The 21,971-nt window shown below is 39.4% G+C and overlaps 1 protein-coding gene across 2 annotated transcripts in view; it reads right to left on the bottom strand.

The window, feature by feature from the left end:
- Nucleotides 1-6,242: 6,242 nt before the first annotated feature.
- Nucleotides 6,243-21,971, bottom strand: part of LOC141393582 (cartilage oligomeric matrix protein-like) — a 34,373-nt gene continuing 18,644 nt past the window's right edge. For both annotated transcript variants that reach the window (XM_073966737.1, XM_073966738.1), the window contains exons 8-14: nucleotides 20,260-20,384; nucleotides 12,242-12,448; nucleotides 12,039-12,154; nucleotides 11,316-11,971; nucleotides 7,425-7,522; nucleotides 6,662-7,360; nucleotides 6,243-6,606 (exon numbers count right to left, since the gene is read on the bottom strand). In XM_073966737.1, the coding sequence (XP_073822838.1) occupies nucleotides 6,536-6,606; nucleotides 6,662-7,360; nucleotides 7,425-7,522; nucleotides 11,316-11,971; nucleotides 12,039-12,154; nucleotides 12,242-12,448; nucleotides 20,260-20,384 (1,972 nt within the window). In that variant the 3' untranslated portion in view covers nucleotides 6,243-6,535. The remainder of the gene's footprint in view (nucleotides 6,607-6,661; nucleotides 7,361-7,424; nucleotides 7,523-11,315; nucleotides 11,972-12,038; nucleotides 12,155-12,241; nucleotides 12,449-20,259; nucleotides 20,385-21,971) is intronic.

The following is a 21,971-nucleotide window of genomic DNA, read 5'->3' as shown; positions in this document are numbered from 1 at the left end:
CATCTCTGCTCTTTCACCCATATCTAAATATTGTACTATTCGTAGCCATAAGTACGGATTCCGAAAACTACTTCCATGCTTCACTCCAACAGCAACCTTAATTCCAAGTTTCAGGATTCCAGCTTTATCCGTTACCCCAAATTCAAATTGTACCAACTTTAGTACCATTTAGTACTTTTCGCACCCATAAGTACAAATTTCGAAAACCACCTCAATTCTATACTCCAACTGCAATCTTTATTCCTAATTTCAGGATTCCAGCTCTATCCATTTACCCAAATTTAGTACTTTTCATACCCATAAGTACGAATTTTCAAAACTATTTCCAATCTAAACTTCAACAGTAACCTTAATTCAAAATTTTAGGATCCCAGCTCTATCCGTTCGCCCAAATCGTTATTGTACCAAATTTAGTACCATTCAGTACTTTTCGTGCACATGCGCACACCTTTCCAAAAACACCTCCTTATGTCAACCGTACTTTTTAACCTCGATTCTCACCCCAAATTTCAACCTTTAAACTTTATCCGTTCACAAAATACGAATTAGTACAAAATTGAGTATATTTTAGTACTTTTCGTACACTTATATTTCGAATATACAAAAACCATTGCGTACATCTCTCCTACACTCCATCAGTGACCCTCACCGGTTGGCCAAATACGAATAGTACCATATTTAGTACCTTTTGGTACTTTTCGTACCGTTCTAGTTCGAATTTCCAAAAAACTAAGCCTTATCTGCCACTTTCGGACCTCACCAAAAATTTCAAGATTCTAGCTATAGTCTGGGCGTTGATTACACTGTGACACAAAATGGAGGTGAAAATCTGGGGGCAGAGGTCATTCCTTTTGGAGATGAAAGCCCTTGGTGAGTATATTTTATTCCAAAGGACAGAGACCCTGTAAGACATCAGGTATTAGCGGTATATCTTTGTTCCCTGTTGTTTTATCTTATTTTTTGAGATGACATGTCTTTAGTCAAATCGAATGAATATTATTTTCGTAGATCATTTCGAACTTCTTACTCGCTTCCTTCAATGCCCTTTCCGTCCTTTATTTTAAGAACTGCTATAAAAGTACCCCAAGATGAAATTTTTCAGCTTCAAAATAGCCTGCAAAAATGTCGCTCAGAAAAATTTAGGTACGGTACTAATTGACAACTTATCGATATTGTCGCGTTTTCATAGTCATTTTTGACGTTTACCATGTTTTTGCTCAAAAAAAAAACTATGAATGTCAGGGTGGTGTAGCCATCTAAATTCGTATAGAGCAAGCATGCAAAACATCTGCTCAGCATGCGGCACAGGCCCGCACGACTCACTGCACTTATTTAAGAGACATGGCAAAGTGTCTCTTTATCTGAAAACTCTCCACGTGTTTCATCTGCCAGAAGGTACGTGCTAACTAGCTTATACATACATATGTTCCCACAACATCCCCGAATGGACAATGGAGACTTCACTCTTACCAATGAGTGCCCGCCGATTCATTTTGGACCTACTTCCAATCGCCTAGTACGAACGGTGTGTCTTATGACACCACTTGTAGAGAAGTTTTTTATGACTGTCGAGAGAGCAACACATTATGTTGATTCACTGGCTGCATCCTTGCCTCCGGCTCAAGATGGTCCTCACTAGACATCTGGTGAACGGAGCGAACGGCGTTGTTCTGAGTGATCTGCAGAGCTCTCCACTTTGTATTGCTTAAAAACGTTGTCCACACTAGGGCAGCGTTATTTAGAAGGGATCGACTGACTGCTTTGCACGTAGTCAGCAAGACATCGTTATCCTTAGCCCAGGACATGCCAGAGATGGCTTTTAGCACTTATTGCTATTTTTATACCCTCCACCGTAGGATGGGGGTATATTAAGTTTGTCACTACGTTTGTAACTACTCGAAATAATCATTGTAGGCCCCACAAAGTATATATATTCTTGATCAGCGTGCAATTCTACATCGATATAGCCATGTCCGTCCGTCTGTCCGTCTGTGGAAATCACTCTAGCGTCCAAACGGATTGACGTATGTTTATGAAATTTTGGGAAAATATGTTATATTTACGTAGGACTTTTGGTATTGAAAGCGGGCTATGTAGGTCCACGCTTTCGTTTAGCCCCCATACAAAATGACCCGTGACGCGTCGTCGTTTTACGGAATTTTAAAGATATTTTATTACCGAATTGGTTGTAATTTGGTACTTTGTGTCTCCAGAGGCAAAAAAATATTCCTACCAATGTTGGGTAATATAGGTCCACGTTTTGGTATAGCCCCCATATAAGGCCCCATATAAAGTACGCGTCATTTAAATATATTTTGAATGTATTGGACCCATTTGACCACAGAATTGGTTGTAATTTGGTATTTTGTGTCTTCAGAGGCCAGAAAACATCCCTACCAAAGTTGGGTTATATAGGTCAAGTTGGGTTGTATAGCCCCACATAAGGTCCCTTATAAAGTACGCGTCATTTTAATTATACCCTCAGCCTTTAGGCTATGAAGGGTATATACACTTTCATACGGGCAAAATGTGCCTCATCGAAATAATGGTTTTAGACCCCAAGTATGTTTGGACGAAATGTGTTTCAGACAATTTGGAGTCGATTAAGCAATGTCCGTCCGTCTGTCTGTCTGTCTGGCTGGCTGGAGCGCACGATAACTCTCGAACGGATGAACCGATTCGGTTCAAATTTTGGCTTTCGTAATATTTTGCCCAAACTTAGTTTAAGTTCGAAGATGAGCTATATCGGTCCACTCCTTCCGGTACCTCCCCCACAAAAGTTCGAAAATGTTCGGAAAATTTGTGCGCACGATAACTCTTGAAGGGAGTAACCGATATGGTCCATACTATGCCCATCGTGGAGCGTGTACCAGACTTAGATAAGGTTTTAATATGGACTCAATTGGTCCACTCCGTCGGGTACCTCCCACACAAAAATTTGGAAAAGTTCAGTTTAGGACCATCTCTATAATCGCTTTGATTTTTGCTTTAGCAACTTGTATTCACTGCCCTCCATACGACGGTATAAGTTTCATCAGGGCCAAGTCCATACTTCCTGAGAAAATAGCCTGAAAGTTGCAAAAAACCCCTATGACACCGTGTGAGGAGGTTGGAGGGCAAAACAACTCTCGAACAGGTCTGCCGATTCGGTCCAAAGTTTGGTCTTAGTAATATTTTGTCCAAATATAGTTTAAGTTCAAAGATAAGCCATATCGGTCCACTCCTTCAGGTACCTCCCTCACAAAAGTTCAAAAATGTTCGGTAAAATTGTGCGTACGATAACTCTTGAAGAGAGTGGCCGAATTGGACCATACTTTACACATCTTAATATATCTACCAGATATAGATCAGGTTCAAATATAGACTATATTTGTCCACTCCATCCGGTACCTCCCACACAAAATTTCGGATACATGTTCACTTTAAGACCTGCTTTCGAATCACTTTGATTTTTGTTGAAGCAACTTGCATTCGCTGCCTCAATTGCGATGGTAAAAGTTGTTTCAGGGGCAAGTCCATACTTCTTGAGCAAACATCCCTGAAGTTGTAAAAAACCCCTATGGTACCATATGTAGTGGCTGGAGATCCATTCTTTTTAGTATCTCCTCCGCAAAACTTTTGATCTCTAATCCTAATCAACATTTTTGTCAGTTCAAACGCCCAAAATTCCCTAAATACATGCGTTTTTTTGGGAAAAAATTGTTTCAATATACACAGGCTGAGGGTATATCTCTGTCGGCCAAGCCGACTGATACTTTTTTACTTGTATATTTTTAATGTATTAGACCCATTTGACCAAAGAATGGGTTGTAACTTTGTATTTTGTGTTTCCAGAGGCTAAAAAACATTTCTACCATAAAATGTTTATATAGGTCCACGTGTTGATATAGCCCCCGATTTTCGATATTTTGAACATTTTATCCTCATTATCACACCGAGATGGCTGAAATTTGGTATTTAGTCTTCTTTAGGCGTATAAAACTTTCCCCCAGAAATTTGTAGGTATTTGTATATATAGGTCCACGCCATCATATAGCCCCCATAGAACGGTACCTTCCGAATTTCGGTATTTTGAAGGTTGTAGCCACATTAATCCACCGAAATAGTTGAAATTTGTGGTGGAGGGTATAAAAAGTTCGGCCCGACCGAACTTAACGCTTTTCTTACTTCTTAACCTTAAATTTTATTTCGGCTGCATGTTTGGAGAAAGTGAGGAGGTTCTTTTATGCAAAAATTGCGAAATGGTGTTTAGGTAGCAATTTATTTTGTCCTCCAGCGAGCAGATGTTGCCATAACTGTGCAGTCGTCTTTATGTATATCGCAGAAGGGACAAGGGAAACTTGTCTCTGTATATGTTACAAGTTTAAATTCTTCAGGAGGTGCAGGAAAATTAGGGAAGTAATGATTAAAAAGCAGCGGCATACCCATCTTAATATTACAGCTCATGGATTTTCTGTCTCTGTATTCCACATGAACCTGCCTGCCATTAATAGTTGCATAACAAAGCTAGATTGTGTGAGGTAAAGTGGAAATAAGAATGGCGTGATCAACGGTGTCGAAGGCCACCAGAGTTGTCCCATTGGCAGGTCTGCGTTGGTTTAGGCCATTTGCGATAATGTTTAGACGTTTGTGTGGGCAGTGGTGGTGCTGTGTGCCTTCCAAAAACCCCTTGGCTAGGGGTGAAAGTAGGGAGATTGGACGATAGGAATCTCGCCTGACGTGTTGATGGAGCGTGTCAGGATTGGTGCTAACATCACTTTTGCAGCAGAACCAATTTTTTTGAGCATGAGCATCGAGATACCATCAGGACCCAGGGCCTTGGATGGTTTTGCTCTGATTATCATTGCACTGATTTTCTACGAGAAAAAGAGGAGGGGGAGACTCTGTGATGGTCTTTTTCGCCCTCTCTTCTGGAGGGGAGATCTTTATGCCTTGTTCTGCATGGTGTACTGTAAGACAAACAGTTGGCAGAACTTCAGTGCTCACTTCTTGGCATTACATCAAAACTTTCGAATTTCACGGCAACATTCCCCGATTGTACTTTAGCAGCAGTTAGATTTCTTATGGTGGCCCAGACTTTATGTGAACCATCTTCACAGCTTTCAAGATAACTCAACCATTTATCTCCCTGGCGCTGGTTCACCATGTTATTTATTACCTCCGTGATAGTGGGAATTTTAGGGTCATCTGGATACGTATATCTTATCTCATAGCTTGTAGTCGCCTCCGATGCTGAGCAACTCGGCTTGATTATATTTCAGGCGATTTAATACTCTCTTTAGTTCATATTGGCCGGGCGGTATACACTCACTGGATTTGGGTATTTGGTATGTCCCGGTCCTAGTGTGGAATTAAAAGTGAATTTCATTAAAAAATTTCATGTGATTAGGCGTTCTTAAATCGAATTTCTCACGGCAGCAATTTTATGATTTTACGCTACTGTGGAAGTCGATCTAGAGACGCATAATTTCATGAAATTTTCTCAATGAAATCAGTCTAGTGTGGACCGGGACTATTGGACACCAACAGTTTGGGTGATATGTTCTTTGCATATCCTGAGCACTCTATCGGAATCTGTACCAGATTATCTCGTTCTATTCTACAGGACTTAATTGAATTTGTTCACATTTCCGCTTTTCCATTACTCATTTTTTCTGCGGAGAAGGCGATTCTCCTCTATCCTTTTCTCCCAAAACCTCTCTCGTGAGCAACGTTTTACTACAGCTTATATAATATCCCTATATGCTGCATTCTTCTCTGCAGCACGACACTTTTAGCTGTTTGAATGAAGTGGGCAATACTTTGTCAATGTGCTGATATGTTATCGGGTCAATGAGCCCTTTCATTAAGCAATTGGGCCAGTCTATTTTGTGGCTGTTCTTAATTTATTTGGAGCGTTTGTGTACATACCTTATCATATTTTTTCAGGTGCAAAGTCATCGCCTCTTTTCCGTTGTCAATGTTTCATTATGGACGCACCTCTTTCTGATGCGGGTTTCAGGATCGACTGCGAGTTTCTACATCGACTGACTCGCTTGACTGACCTTCAGCAACTGCTCCCAAATATCATTTCTTTCTGCCTTTTATAATAACGGCATTGCCTTCCAGACAACTTCCAGCCACATTACGGAGTAACGGAAATTTGTTTATAATATTGATGGCCATTCGAGGCAAAACTATATGTTTTGGACTCAACGGTACCTTTATATTACCCACATCCTCCGGACTGAACAAAGCTAATGTTTTTGTTTTTTAGTTATGATGCGATTTATATAGCAAAACTTTAATCCATAAAAGATAAATTGACAATAGTACAAAAAATATATATAAAAATATACAAAAATATTTTTATTATGGTATGCTGGTTGACGAAATGACCAAGTCCCTGAAATCGTGTGTGGGCGAAAATATCTTACCTCATTTTTTCCCACACATGATTTCGAGGAGTTGAGTCTTTTCGTATTCACAAAAGTCTTTTAGGTCCTACATCAACTGTTATATCGAATTAATACGTTTATCTCAAGCGCCACTACAATTATTTGTCGACTCGAACTTGTTTTCTCAATTCGCCTGGTAATTCTTTATAAACCGACATTGGGACACGAGCTGCAATTAAGTATTGATTAATTGTTATTCCTCTCTCATTTATTATTTTACTTACTATTGCACTTGTAACTCAAATCCGACCATATGATATTCCTTTGCGAGTAACAGAACACTCCCAGCCGGCCACCTTTCAAAGTGGAATCGTAAACATTACCCGAGTCCAAGACCATTCGATCAGCTTCAAACATTTTCCAACGTATCAGGCCAATGGCTGGACGATGCAGTAGGGACCAACGATATGATGTCTTTGATTTCCAACCCATGGGATCTTTCCACAGAAGGCGTGCTTCATCTGCAGTATCTCCCGTACGCCATAAGCTCTCACGCAACATATATCCAGGTCCAGTTGTACTATTGACTAGTTTAAGTTCTGCATTTGGTCCAGAGAAATTCAGGCGATTCTTTCTCAACATGGCAATATAGAATTTACTGTTACTTTGATAACTGAACACGATACCGACATAATTACTATCGTATTCGTCATCGACATAAAATTTGCCTTCGAAATCCACTCCATCAAATGCATAGCGGCCCACTGCCAATCCAGCATAACTTTTGAGGTTTTGTGTAATTTTTGTACCATTGTCATGTACCACCCAATCGGGTTGAACCCTTCCTTCGGGGTCAAGATTGACTGAACGAATGTGTCTAAAGTCAGTGGAATGAATCATGGAATTATGTGGACAATTATCGGATTCGTTTGGGATGCCATCCATGTCTTCATCCAATTCACAGAGATCACCTTTGCCGTTACCTTCAAGGAAGATAGGAATTGGTATAACATTTTGTAGATAATTGGAGATATGCCGGTGACTTACCATTTGAATCCACTTGATCTGTATTATTGGCCAAGGGACAATTGTCGCGGTAATTGACAATGCCATCACCATCCATATCATCATCGCAAGCATCGCCCCTGGAAGAAAGGAAAGTGGATATTTTAGAAGCGAATTTGATGCTGGGATCATTGAGGAATAAGTGGTTATTTATACTAGCGATTATTATTTTTATACTACATTCACGAAATCGGGTGGATTTCAACTGTCCATACCTTTGAGTACACGTCAAACGAAATTTCATCTGAAATAGAATTGACAGTTGAAATTGAGTGGATTTCGTAAATGTAAACCAAGCATTACGACTGTAACTGATAGGTTTAAGTTATTTTAACGTAAATGCAGTCACTTTATTAGATTTACACCAACAACTACTGTATAGCATTTTCTCGATCATTCAAGTTCTTACGTTCATTCTTGTTATACTCTCTTTTACGTTTGTTTTGATAGTTCAGTGACGTCATTGTCGCTCTTTCAATTCTCTTGCACTTGTCACCCTTTTGCTGTGTAATTGTTCGCTTAATGCGAGTTGCGAAGTTACCAGATCTTCCATCTATAAACATCGGCAACGAGAAGCGAGTGGACATAAATACCGGAGAATTGTGAAGCAGTCAGTCAGTTGTAATTCAGACCGCGAACCAAAACCGTCAGTTAGAAAAGAAGTAAAGGAAAGCTGTGTGTTTACTACAGTTAAGCTGTGTGCTTAATAAATAAAGTAGTTTGTGAATAAGTGTTCCGTGCGGAGTTTTTTTCCCTTCTTCTTTTCTCCCATCGGACGCCTCCCCATGTGGTGGATAGGGGAACGCTCATCAGATATGACGGGTACCGCAAAAATAAAATATGCGGTGCGAACCAAAAAAAAAAAAAAAGGAAAAAGGCAGCGTCTGATCGAGATTCGGCGGCAGCAAGCAGCGTCTGTACTCCAGTGGAACGGCTGAAACATAGAAGGAAACTATAAACCCATCAGAAGGCAAGGGGAAACCACTGATGTATAATCCCTTGAAAATCGTACAAAACATGAACAATACAACGCAAAACAAACGGCCCTCAGTCTCCGGCAATCAGAGGGTGCTAAGAATCCCCGGTGGTAAAACTAAACAAAAACTTGTAATTGGAACTTGGAATGTGAGAAGTCTTTACGAAAGTGGAAAACTTCATAACACAATAAGCGAGATGAACCGACTCCAAATTGATATCTTAGATGTCAGCGAAACATGGTGGACGGAATGCTGTGATTTCAGATCAGAAAATATGACGGTCTATCATTCAGGAAACCAGGAGGGTGCTCACAAAAGAGGAGTATGTATTATTGTTAAAAATCATATAGCGGCCTGTGTCACGGGATTCGTTCCAAAGTCAGACAGGACAATGTTGTTAAAAATAAGCGGAAAACCGCTAAATTTTAATATCATACAAGTCTATGCTCCCACTGGAGATGCAAATATGAATGAAGTCGAAGAATTTTATAATGATATTGCACAGCTACTAAAGATGACAAAAAAACACGAAATAACAATAATACAAGGCGACTTTAATGCCAAGGTCGGAAACCAAGAAGTTGAAAATATTACGGGAAAATATGGCCTAGGCGAACAAAATGAAAGAGGAGACAGACTAGTGCAATTTTGTCAGGAATATTGTATGAAAGTGGCCAATACGTGTTTTCCCCTACATCCCAGACGGTTATACACCTGGAAATCCCCACAGGACAATGAAAACCAAATTGTGAGAAACCAAATAGACTATATAATAATAAATAAAAGATATTTCTCCAGTGTTACAAAATGTTCGACCTACCCAGGAGCAGATGTGCCATCGGATCACAACTTACTCGTGGCAAATATACGAGTTAAGCTCGCATCAAATCGGACAAAACAGCCCCAAAATAAAATGAATATTGAAAAACTTAAAGACTCGGCAACTAAACATGAGCTGCAAAACAATATAAATGGACAACTACAACAGTTGAATGAAGAAAATATGCACGAATTGTGGAACAAGGTGAAAGATGTTATAAACACGACTGCAAAGAACACTCTGGGAAAGCGAACACCAGCAAGAACAGAAGAATGGATTACCGACGAGATTTGAGAACTGTGGAATGAACGAAGCAAGTACAAAAATAAAAATTATGAAAAATACTGGGAGATAAACAGGGAAATACGATCCGCGACCCGATCAGCCAAAAATGCTCTATTGAATGCCAAATGCCAGGAAATTGAATTCTTACAAGAGAAGCACTATACTGCATCCAAATTATAACACAAAAATGTAGGGATGCCCAGAAGGATGTATTCATGTGTTTTATTGACTACGAAAAAGCATTCGATACCGTCAAACACGATAAATTAATGGAAATATTACATGATATAGGAATGCAAGACAATGAACTTATGTGCATAAAAAGTCTCTATTGGAATCAGTCGGCAAGAATTGAAGTAAGTGGAGAACCAACAAACGAAATTGGCATCTCAAGGGGTGTTAGACAGGGCTGTCTTCTATCTCCCTTATTGTTTAATGTATATTCAGAGAAAATATTCCAAGAAACGCTACAAGGAGAAAACGTCGGAATAAAAATTCATGGGAAAATAATTAATAACATAAGGTATGCGGACGATTCCACGTTACTGGCTAGAAGTATATCCGGTCTCCAGAAACTTGTAGAGAAACTTGCACGTGTAAGTGAGAAATATGGCCTTAAAATAAACATGAAGAAGACGAAATATATGGTCATAAGCAGAAAAAATCCCCATGCAGATGTGACCTTAAAAGTACAAGGTACAGAAATTGAAAGAGTGCGATCTTTTAAATATCTAGGGATACTAATAAACGAGCAATGGGATCCCTCGAAAGAGATAAAAAGTCGTATAGAGATGGCGCGATATGCTTTTTGTAAATACAACAAACTTATGAAAAGCCATGACATAAACGTAACAACGAAAGTACGTTTTATAAAATGCTATGTTTGGTCGGTGCTGCTATATGGAACAGAATTTTGGACGCTCAAATCCTCTGATGAAAGAAAATTGGAAGCCTTCGAAATGTGGATTTACCGGCGAGTACTGAAAATAACATGGACTGCGAAAATTTCTAATGACGAAGTACTAAGAAGGATGAATGTAAGCCGGCAGTTAATAACAACAATAAAAAGTCGCAAAATAGCATATCTTGGACACGTATTAAGGAACAACAAATACAACATTTTACAAGAAATTTTAAAAGGAAAAATTGATGGAAGGCGTTCTAGAGGAAGAAACATCTTGGCTCAAAAACATCATGGACTGGACAGGTTATACCGACGAAACTGATCTGCTGAATGCTGCAAGACACAGAGAGCTGAAAACCACTATACTATAACATAAATATAATGCGATAAATACTAAAAAACAAAATGAATTGTACGATCACTTATATCCGGATAACGGATGAGTAAATAAAGAAGAAGAAGAATAAGTGTAATAAATTAAATAAATTGTAGAAACGTAATCTTGAATGTCTTATTTGTTACAAATTGTATCGGCGAATAAAACAACGTATACACGGAGTTTAGATAATTTTAATTCGGTAACTTTATCATGATAAAAAAGTCTATTCTGATTAATTTGACATAAAGTGTATGAAAAAATTGGTCAAAAATCTACATCGCGTCATTAGCGATAAGCGCCAGAATAAACGTTTTCTAATGATGCTTGTAGCGTGGAAGAATAACCTGGATACAATATCTGTGTTATCCAAATATCTGTGTTATCCATATCTGTGTTATCCATTTATCGTAGATATAGTATCTAAGGTACCCTAATACTCGGGATAAAGAATCTAAATTTTATAAAAACTTGAATAAAGTAGATGATAACGATCATCCTTCATACTTACTTTCCATCATTATCCGTATCCAATTGATCAGCATTGCTATGCGTTGGACAATTATCTTCACTATCCTGGACACCATCACGATCAACATCAATATCGTTATCACAGGCATCTCCCAGTAAATCCTCATCACGATCTTTTTGCTTTGGATTTGAAATTCCAGGACAATTATCACAAGCATCACCAATACCATCACCATCAGATTCCCATTGCTTGGGATTTGATACATATCGACAATTGTCACAGGCATCACCCACACCATCACGATCCGAATCTAATTGATCTGGATTATAAACAAATTGACAGTTGTCTTTATCATTTGTTAGAGAATCTCCATCCACATCGTCATCACAAGCATCACCAATGCCATCCTGGTCCAAATCTTCTTGCTCTGAATTTGGCAGCAGAGGGCAATTGTCTTGTTTACAAAGCGACTCAGAGCAGGGCAGCTGTTCGTTGGGCCAGCCATCCAAATCTTGATCAATGCCACAAACGGAACCATTGCCCACCCAGCCAACATTACATCTACAATTAAATTTATAATCGTCGGAAAGAAAACATTCTGCATTGCTGTCACAATAATCATCGGGGCAAACGATAAGTGTACATTCGGTGCCATTGAGTATGTAACCTTCGCGACAGTTGCATTTATAGGAACCCTGTGGAAAAATTAACAGCCTTTAATCGAAAGATATCTTAGGAAATTATTATTAGTATGAGACTTACCACGGTATTCACACACACGGAATTCTCTTCACATATCTCCGAATCCGTTTCACATTCATTAATATCCACACAGGTTTGAGGTTGATACGAATTTGTCCAGTTTGTACTGTAGAAACCTAGAAACAACCAATATACATATTTCTATTCGTATTATTTTGTTCTATTTCGTATTATTATGTTCGCCGATCTTAAAGGTCGCTTACCAAAAGAATGCATTCCTGTATAACCCCAAGGACATGGTTGACATTGGAAACCTGGTCTTAGATTAGTACAAGTTGACAATATATCACAGGGCATGTACAATTCACACTCATTGACATCAACACAGGTTGTGCCATTAAATATCTCTCCCACACCACACGAGACACAGTCGTAGTATGGAGCCATCACGGAGTCAGTACATTTTGTGCCTGTAAAGAAGAAGTAAATGGGGTTTGCAAAAAATAGCTTAATATTTCAGACAAGCCATAGACTAAGGTGCCACCGTGGTGCAATGGTATGCACGCCCGCCTTGCATGCAGAAGGTCGGGGGTTCGATTCCCCGGCCAAGCAACATCAAACATTTTTTCAACGGTGGCAAAATACCCCTCAGTAATGTTGGCGACATTTCCTGAGTATTTCAGCCTTGAAAAACTTCTACAAAAGTGGTGTCTTAAGACACGCCGTTCGGACTCGGCGATAAACAGTAGGTCCCATATCATTGAGCTAAATATGAATCGGGGTGCACTCATTGATATGAAAGAAGTCTCCCTTGTCCCGTATGGGATGTTGTGGAACAATGTTTGTGTTGTTGTCATAGACTAAGGAAAATGTTTCAGTTCTGCGATTCTAGATCCCAAGGATATTTGGAAGAAATCACTTTCAGACAATTTGGAGTCAATTTAGCCATGTCTGTTTGGGTGGTTAGAGGCCACGATAACTCTGGAATCTGTTTGGTCCAAAATTAGGAACTCTTAATATTTGGTCCTAACTTAGTTTAGGTTTGAACGTGGGCCATATCTGTCCACTCCCTAGTGCACCTTCCCCACAATAGTTCGACATTTTTCTATAAAATGGTGGGCACGATCACACTCGAATGGAGTATCCGATTTGGTCCACTTAGAAATAAACATATCGCACCTGTTCAACATAAGGGTAGTAACTTAAAATTTTGAAAATTTCACTTTTTATTTAAAAACGATACATAATGATCAACACCACCCACTGTACAAATCTCCCATTATTTTGTCTACTATTTCGAAGTCTTCGAAGTTACTAGTAATGTATCACAGTTTTTTTGTCTCTACTGAAAAATAAGAAATTTTGAATTACTACCCTTTTGTTGAAAAGGTGCGATATGACCATTATCCTGTTGTAATACAATGTTTGTATCTGTATTGTTTTTCTGTGTTGGGAGCAGCATATCCCGGAATGCCTGCTCTGGATTCATTTGATACGTGCCGAGACGGAGGAAACCCCAGGACAAATGTAAATATTTGTGTCTGGTTTGTCACATGAACATCTTCACCCACATCCAATCTTCGGTGAGATGCAATAGATGTCAGGAGTGGGTGCATCTAAGGGGTTGCAGGAACTAACATCAACCATTTTTGTTCCAATCCTTTAAAATGCATTCCGTTTTGTAATGGACTCCGAAGTTAGATCGAAGAAATAGTGTAATTCATGAATCGGACGAAGCTCAACAACAACTGGCTATTACAGTGTTGTGGTGGTGACAACGTACTGAGGAAGGATAGCACCAGAAGTTCAGGTCTGTTCAATACAGACCTAACTCGCCTGAGCTGAATTCTAATGACCCGTACATGGAATGTAGGTGGGTAGCAGCTTGCTGAACGTTTACATCCCGTCGGTAAATAGCTGTATCTCAGATTATGAGCCTAACATTAGCCCGCGTTTGAAAGGTCCTAATCGTCTGGTCTTGGGGAACTGCAATGCGCATCATGAGATGTGGCATTCGGTCCTCAGAAACGACAGCGCTGGCTGAGCAGATGGATAGCTCTATGTTTTATTTGGTCAATGAGGACTCCGCTACCAGAATTAGAGGAGAGTGTCACAGTTCGCCAGGCATAACCATAGTGTCACCTGGTATAACAAATTACTTCACCTGGCAACCCGTCATTTCTCTCGGATCAGACCATTTTCCCATAATTATCTCCATTAGCAGACCGTCCGATTTCATCACATCTGAACGCCGCACTTTCGTCAATCATGGGAAGGCTAATTGGTCTAGTTTCAGAGAGTTCACCGCTTCAGAGATCTGCCTAATCCGTCTGATGTTCGGGTAGCCGAAAGCGAATACCCAAAGTGAGACCAAACTTCCCAGCAGAAGAGACGGGATAAGCAAATGAGCGTGATGAACTTAGTCGAGCGGTCACTGTAAGTTAACAGGTTGGTCGGGGAGCATAAGCGGAACATCTTATCATCTGAAGAGTTACAACATTGGAGCCGGTTTTAAGAGAATTGTTGGTTAAGTCACGAACCCTGGAAAGAAGGAAGATAAGACCTCAGTCACCTTTAGCGACGTTACGTTGACGGATTCCGTAAGCAGTTCAACACGACAACAGCGCTGCATTCCATCTAAACACATATTTGTCAAGGACTCAGGCAGAGACCGCCGAGTGATAGAACAGTGATGGTGGCTCTTAACTTATCAAAAGCCTTTCATACTTTCATGCCACGCTGTTTGAGCATACAACCCTCCGCCCAAGCTTGAAACGTTGGATAGTCAATTATATGTGTGGAAGCAAGTCGTAGGTGGAATTCAGAAACAAGGTTGGGTGATATCTCCGGAACTGTTTAACTTCTACCTCTCCTGTATTCCGCCCCTTCCAGACGGCGTCGATATCATAACGTATGCGCATGATTGCACTATCAGGTACCTTCTCTGGTGACATCTGTGAGAGACAGAATTCTTATTTAACCGATCTTAAAACCTTTTTCCGCGCTATAAATATGCAGATTTCTGACCACAAACTGCCCCAAAATACTAAGGGTCACATTCGACACTACATTCAAGTCGAGCGTGCATGCCATAGCTATCTGCTTCACACTGAGAAGTAGGATCAAGGTCCTCAAATTCTAGCCGGCAGCAATTGGGAAACCTTGTTGATCACATATAACGCGATAGGCTGGTCTGTTATAATCTGTGCAGCTCCAGTTTGGTCCCCTATATTATGTGATGCGAATTGGGAAAAGTTTCAAAGCTGTCAAAATGCCAGCCTGAGAACAGCAACAGAATGCCTTCTTATGACTTCAGTGGACCATCTACTTGAGGAAAGATTCTTCCAGTACAGCAACACAATGTGATGCTTTCTTGCAGTACTTGCTCGAGTGTTACCGTGAGAGCCATACCAATCACCATTTGGTGGGTAGACCCGACATATCCAGGCGCATCAGGAAGGTTATCCACGCTCTAGAGAAAGAGGTTCAACGATACAGGAGCGAACCCCTAGATCAACATGGAGTATCAAGCAGGCTTAAATAGCATTCACAGGGACGCAGTTGCTAAGGCCATAAGCAAATATAGTGTAAATAAAGTCCTCGGAGTACATCCCCCATCTATCGCAACTGAGGAGCGTCGACTGTCATGACAAACCAGAGCAGTTTTAGCTCACCTACGCTCGGGATATTGCAGTCTCTTTAATTCTTTTAGGGCAAAGTTCGATAGCACAGTGCACAACATCTGCCCAGCATGCGGCACGGGTCCGCACGACACAAAACACCTTTTCAACTGCCCTGCCAAACCTACTCATCTAACTCCAGCACATCTGTGGCTACATCCCATCGAACCAGTCACTTTCCTGGAACTGAAGATAGACCCAGAGCCAGACTGAGCAGAAAAACGAACATATGTACAAACATACAACAATAAACACTGTTACAATAACAACGTAAACCGGCTGAAGAATAATAAGGCAGCAGAAGCCGATGGCTTACCTGCTGAACTGTTCAAACCCGGAAGCGACACGCTGTTAAGGTGTATGTAGCATCCTATGTCCCATTCACAAGAAAGGAGACAAAACTATGTGCTCAAGACTAGGGGCATAAATCTGCTTCCTATTCCTTAAAAAATATTATCAGGGTAAATGTCTGAACGACTAAAGCCTATGGTCAAAGGAAATAATTGGGTCATACCAATGAGGCTATAGACCTTGACAAATCCACCATTGGTCAGATATTTACCTTGCGGTAATTTCTGGAAAAGACCCAAGAGATGTAGATCGACACTTACCATGTTTTTGTCTTCCGAAGCCTGTGTACTTGCACAAACAGATAAGGCAGAGCTTGGTGTGTTTGAGAGGAAAATTCTTCGAAAGATCTGCGGACCAATAACCGTTGACGGTGAATATAGATGTTGTATGAACCACGGTCTCTAACGGCTATACAACGAGATATAACGATTGCTTTGGCTAGGTCATGTAAAAATGACCTATGATGACCCCTCGAAATAGGCGTATAATACGTTACACACAAAACCGGAAGTTCAAGCCTTCGATGGAGTAAACAAGTGGAAGACGAGATGGAAAAACACGATGTTCGAAATTGGAAAAGTAAAGTAACAAATAGAGAAGAATGTAAATGTTAGTTCGGCTTATAAAATAAATGTTCTGTAGAGGGCCAGCTATTGTAGAGGATTACTTCCGGTAACAGTACTTCTTAAAACAGTGCACATCAGAATTACTTTAGATTTTCTGTGAAAAGTCTTCATTTTTATACCCTCAGCATTTATGCTAACGAGGGTATATACACTTTCATACGGGCAAAATGTGCCTCATCGAAATAATGGTTTTAGGCCCCAAGTATGTTTGGACGAAATGTGTTTCAGACAATTTGGCAATGTCCGTCCGTCTGTCTGGCTGGTGCGCACGATAACTCTCGAATGGATGCATGAACCGACTTGGTACAAAATTTGGCTTTCGCAATATTTTGTCCAAACTTAGTTTAAGCTCGAAGATGGGTTATATCGGTCCACTCCTTCCGATACCTCCCCCACAAAAGTTCGGAAATGTTTGGAAAATTTGTGCGCACGATAACTCTTGAAGGAAGTAACCGAATTGGAAGTAACAGATGAGGTTTCAATATGGACTCAATCGGTCCATTCCTTCGGGTACCTCCACACAAAATTTCGGAAAAGTTCAGTTTAGGACCTGTTCACGAATCACTTTGATTTGTAGCAACTTGCATTCACTGCCCCCCATATTACAGTATAAGCTTCATCAGGGGCAAGTCCATACTTCCTGATAAAATAGTCTGAAAGGTAAAAAAGCCCTATGACACCGTGTGTAGTGATCTGCCCATTCGGTCCACAATTTGGTATTTGTAATATTTTGTGCAAACTTAGTTCAAGTTAGAAGATAAGCCATATCGGTACTCCCCCACAAAAGTTCAAAAATGTTCGGAAAAATTGTGCATGCGATAACTCTTGATGGGAGTGACCGATTTGGTCCATAATTACACATATTAAAATATATAGATCAGATATAGATCAGTTTCGAACATGGACTATATTTGTCCACTCCTTCGGGTACCTCCCACACAACATTTTGGATAAATTCACTCGAATCACTTTGATTTTTGTTGAAGTTGCATTCGCTGCCTCAATCACGGCAGTAAAAGTTTTTTCAGGGGCAAGTCCATACTTCTTGAGAATACAGCCGGAAAGTTTTTAAAAAAGCCTATGGCCCGTATGTAGTGGTTGGAGGGCTCGAACCGAATATATTACCGAAGATAGCTATATTATGTTTTTCGCAGCCCTATCTATCGATATCCTCGCAAATTTTTGAGCTTTAATCCTATCTATACTTTTGTCGGTGCATAGGGCCAAAATTTTGAAAACATACGTTCATCGAAATAATGGTTTTAGACCCCAAGTATGTTTGGACGAAATGTGTTTCAGACAATTGGAGTTGATTTAGCAATGTCTGTTTGGCTGGCTGGTGCGCACGATAACTCTCGAACGGATGAACCGATTCGGTTCAAATGTTGGCTTTCGTAATATTTCGTCCAAACTTAGTTTAAGTTCGAAGATGAGCTATATCGGTCCACTCCTTCCGACACCTCCCCCACAAAAGTTTCAAAATGTTCGGAAAATTTGTGGGCATGATAACTCTTGAAGAGACTTAGATGAGGTTTCAATATGGACTCAATCGGCCCACTCCTTCGGGTACCTCCCACACAAAATTTCGGATAAGTTACGTTTAGAACCTGCTCTCGAATCGCTTTGATTTTTGTTGCAACAACTTGTATTTACTTCCCCCCATACGACGGTAGAAGTTTCATTAGGGGCAAATCCATATTTCCTGAGAAAATGGGCGGAAAGTTGCAAAAAGCCCCTATGACACCTTGTATAGTGGTTGGAGAGCAAGATACATCTCTAAAGGACCTGTCGATTCGGTCCAAAATTTGGCCTTCGTAATATTTTATCAAAACATAGTTTAAATTCGAAATGGGCTATATCGGTCCATTCCTTCAGGTACCTCCCCCACACAACTTCAAAAATGTTCGGAAAAATTTTGCGTACGATAACTCTTGAAGGGAGTGACCGATGTAATCTATACTTTACACATCCTAATATATCTACCAGATATAGATCAGGTTCGAATATGGACTACATTTTTCTACTCCTTCTGGTACCTCTCACACAAAATTTCGGATAGGTTCACTTTAAGACCTGCTCTCGAATCACTTTGATTTTTGTTGAAGTAATTTGCATTCTGTACCTCCACTACGACGGTAAAAGTTTTTTCAGGGGCAAGTCCATATTTCTTGGAAAAACAGCCCGAATTTATCAAAATTTAGTTTAACTTCCAAAATGGCCCATATCGGTCCTCCCTAATGGTACCTGCCCTACAAAAGTTCAACATTTGTGTCTTAGTGCAGTTAATACCTATTCCACATTTTTGTCGGTAAGTTCAAATGTCCAAAAAGGGCCACAAAATTCTGAAGAGACCTTAAATACATTCGGTCTGTCCGTAGGTAAAAGTTTCGCCTCACATTAGCTGAGGGTATATATCGGTCGGCAAAGCCGACTGACACTTTTTTACTTGTTTTTCTTAGTTCGGCTTATAGGAAACATGTTCTCTACAGAGTTAACTAATGGATAACTTTCGGTAGTTGTCACCGTCAAAGAATTGTACTTCAGAATTATTTCAGACTTTCTGTGAAAAGTCTGAATTTGTTAACCTTGATTAAAAGTCTGTTACAATATTCCATATTTACAATTATGTTAACTATAATATGCTTAAAAGGTTTATATTTTTGTATGTTAATTAACTTTAAAGATCTAGTATGTAATTTGTAAATTGCTAAAACTCTTACTATTTTCTACTCATTAGAGTTGTACAATCTAGTTCATTTCAAAGATCTAGTTCAATAGCTCGGCTCTTTAAACTGAACTAGGTCAGTAATCTAGTTCATAGTTCACTGTCCAGTTCAATCATTCGGATAAAAATCGTTGACCGGCGGCTCTTAATCGGTCGTTTGATGAAAACGCATACATACACCAAATACAAACAAACAAAAGACTAATATAAGTTAACTACTCCATAACAAAAATATAACATTTACATAGTTTTATTGCATTCTTAAAGAAAGATTAATTCATTTTAGAAAAAAAAACATCCTTCATTTAGGTGGCTGGCAAAAAATCTTATGTTGTGTGTGTAGAAATTGTCATTGCGAAAAAGCTTTGTGCGTGTGTGTTTCTTTTTATGTTTTCCCTTTTTTCTATCCAAAAAGGCAGATTCATTAGGTAATCGATTCGACATATTGTAATATGTTATGTCTCTATGTTTTTGTAGAAATCTTCATTTTCGGTCTGCTATTCCATGTACCTTGATCCAAAACGTAAACAAACTGATCACATTACGAAGGCATCCCTTAACATAGACGACGCCGTCACTTTATGTATTTGTGAACGACTTGTTGAACTAGATTGTGAATCGTTCGTTGATTGTACGGTCACCGACTGATTAGTTCAGTGAACTATTGAACTATAATGAACTATATCGACTGATCTAGTTCATACGCTCTTTTCAATGAATCGTTCAATTGAACTAGGTCGTTCATGAACTATACAACTCTACTACTCATTTCACATTTAATAGTTATACATTTTATGTAATATTCGTTAGTCTCTATAAATCTATAAACCAAATCCTTTATTTAAAATTTTGAATTTAAATTTTAATTTTAAAATTATTTTCTAATCAAACCAACTCACCGGCTGGACAGGGTTCATCTAAGCATGGACTGCGCAGCATGGTACAATTACGTCCATCACCTTCAAAGCCAAGGGGGCAAGATTCACATTTGGCGCCATATACTGTATCGTGACAAGGAACGCCGCTATTTCAAAAAAAAAAATTATAAATAACAAAACACAAATTTGAATTGGTTGTTGTGATTACGTTGCAATTAAATAACAATTAAAATCTGGATAAACTTTGGATTAAGAAAAATTTGCATATATTTTAAAATAAATAATAACAAAAACTGAATTCCGCAGACATTATGACAAAAGGGGAAGGAGTTATGTATATTCACCCCAATGCTACAATTAATGCTGACAACGACTTAAATACTAAAATTAATAAATATTTAGAACAATGACCCTGGTCAGCTTAATAAGTAAACCTATAAAAGAATTGCAAATAGTGCAAAATCAATATTTATAAAATTGTAAACAAAAATTAATGACCTTTGTTCAATACATAAAGAAAAACCTTTCAAAATAAATTTTTGATGTAATATTTCGTAATTAAATAATTCGCCAATACCCTGGTCTATTTGGCCTGAAGCCAGCTTGTTTCTACTTGTCATCAAATTCTTTATTGAATTGTGACTGCTAGTATATTGTAAATGTGCCTGGTTACTTCACTCTCGTGAAATTTCTACCAGACTTAGATTAGCTTCCAATATAGGCTCAATCGGTCCAGTCCTTCGGGTATCTACCACACAAATTTCTGAAAAGTTGAGTTTAGGAACTCCTATTGAATCGCTTCGATTTTTGTTGCAACAACTTGTATTCACTGCCGCCAATATGACGGTACAATTTTCATCAGGGGTAAGTCCATACTTACTGAGAAAATAGCTAGGAATGGGCAAAAACCCCTATGACACCGTTTGTAGTGGTTGGAGCCCTCGAACGGATCTGCCGATTCGGTTCAAAATTTGGCCTTCGTAATATTTTGTCCAATCTTAGTTTATGTTCGCAGATGAGCCATACTCGTATTGTCTCACTCCTTCAGGCACCTCCCCCACAAAAGTTCGAAAATGTTCGGACAATTTGTGCGCACGATAACTCTTGAAGGGAGCAACCGATTTGGTCCATACTTTACACAACCTAATATATCTACCAGATATATATCAGGTTCGAATATGATATATATTTGTCCTCTCCTTTGGCTACCTCCCACACAAAATTTCGAATAAGTTCACTTTAAGACCTGCTCTCGAATCACTTTGATTTCTGTTGAAGCAACTTGCATTCGCTGCCTCTATTACAACGGTAAACGGTTTTACGGGTGCAAGTTCCATACTTTTTTAGAAAACAGACCGAAAGGTGTAAAAAAACCCCTATGGGTTCATCTCGAACTGATCAACCGATTTAGTCCAAAATTTGCCTTCGTCACATTTTGTGCAAACATAGTTTCAGTTCGGTCCACAACTTCCGGTACTTCTCGCAATATTTGAAAATGCATACCATATACACGATATCTCTTAATACCGGGCAACCAACCCTTGGATTTCCTAATATTTTGTCCAAATTTAGTTTAACTTCTAAAATGGCCGAAATCGGTCCTCTCCTTAGGGTACCTCCCCTACAAAAGTTTAACATGTTTGTTTAATTATAGTTTAGGATCAGTTCGAAGATCCTTTGGAAAGGTATACCGATGCTGTTCGTTGTGGTCAGGTTTACAGCGATATTATGTT

This window comes from Musca autumnalis, unplaced genomic scaffold (genome assembly GCF_047663935.1).
Source record: "Musca autumnalis isolate F117 unplaced genomic scaffold, ASM4766393v1 scaffold_2, whole genome shotgun sequence".
NCBI classification, from domain to species: domain Eukaryota; kingdom Metazoa; phylum Arthropoda; class Insecta; order Diptera; family Muscidae; genus Musca; species Musca autumnalis.
The sequence above is the reverse complement of the archived record's forward strand: the minus strand, read 5'-3'. Positions and strand labels throughout refer to the sequence as shown.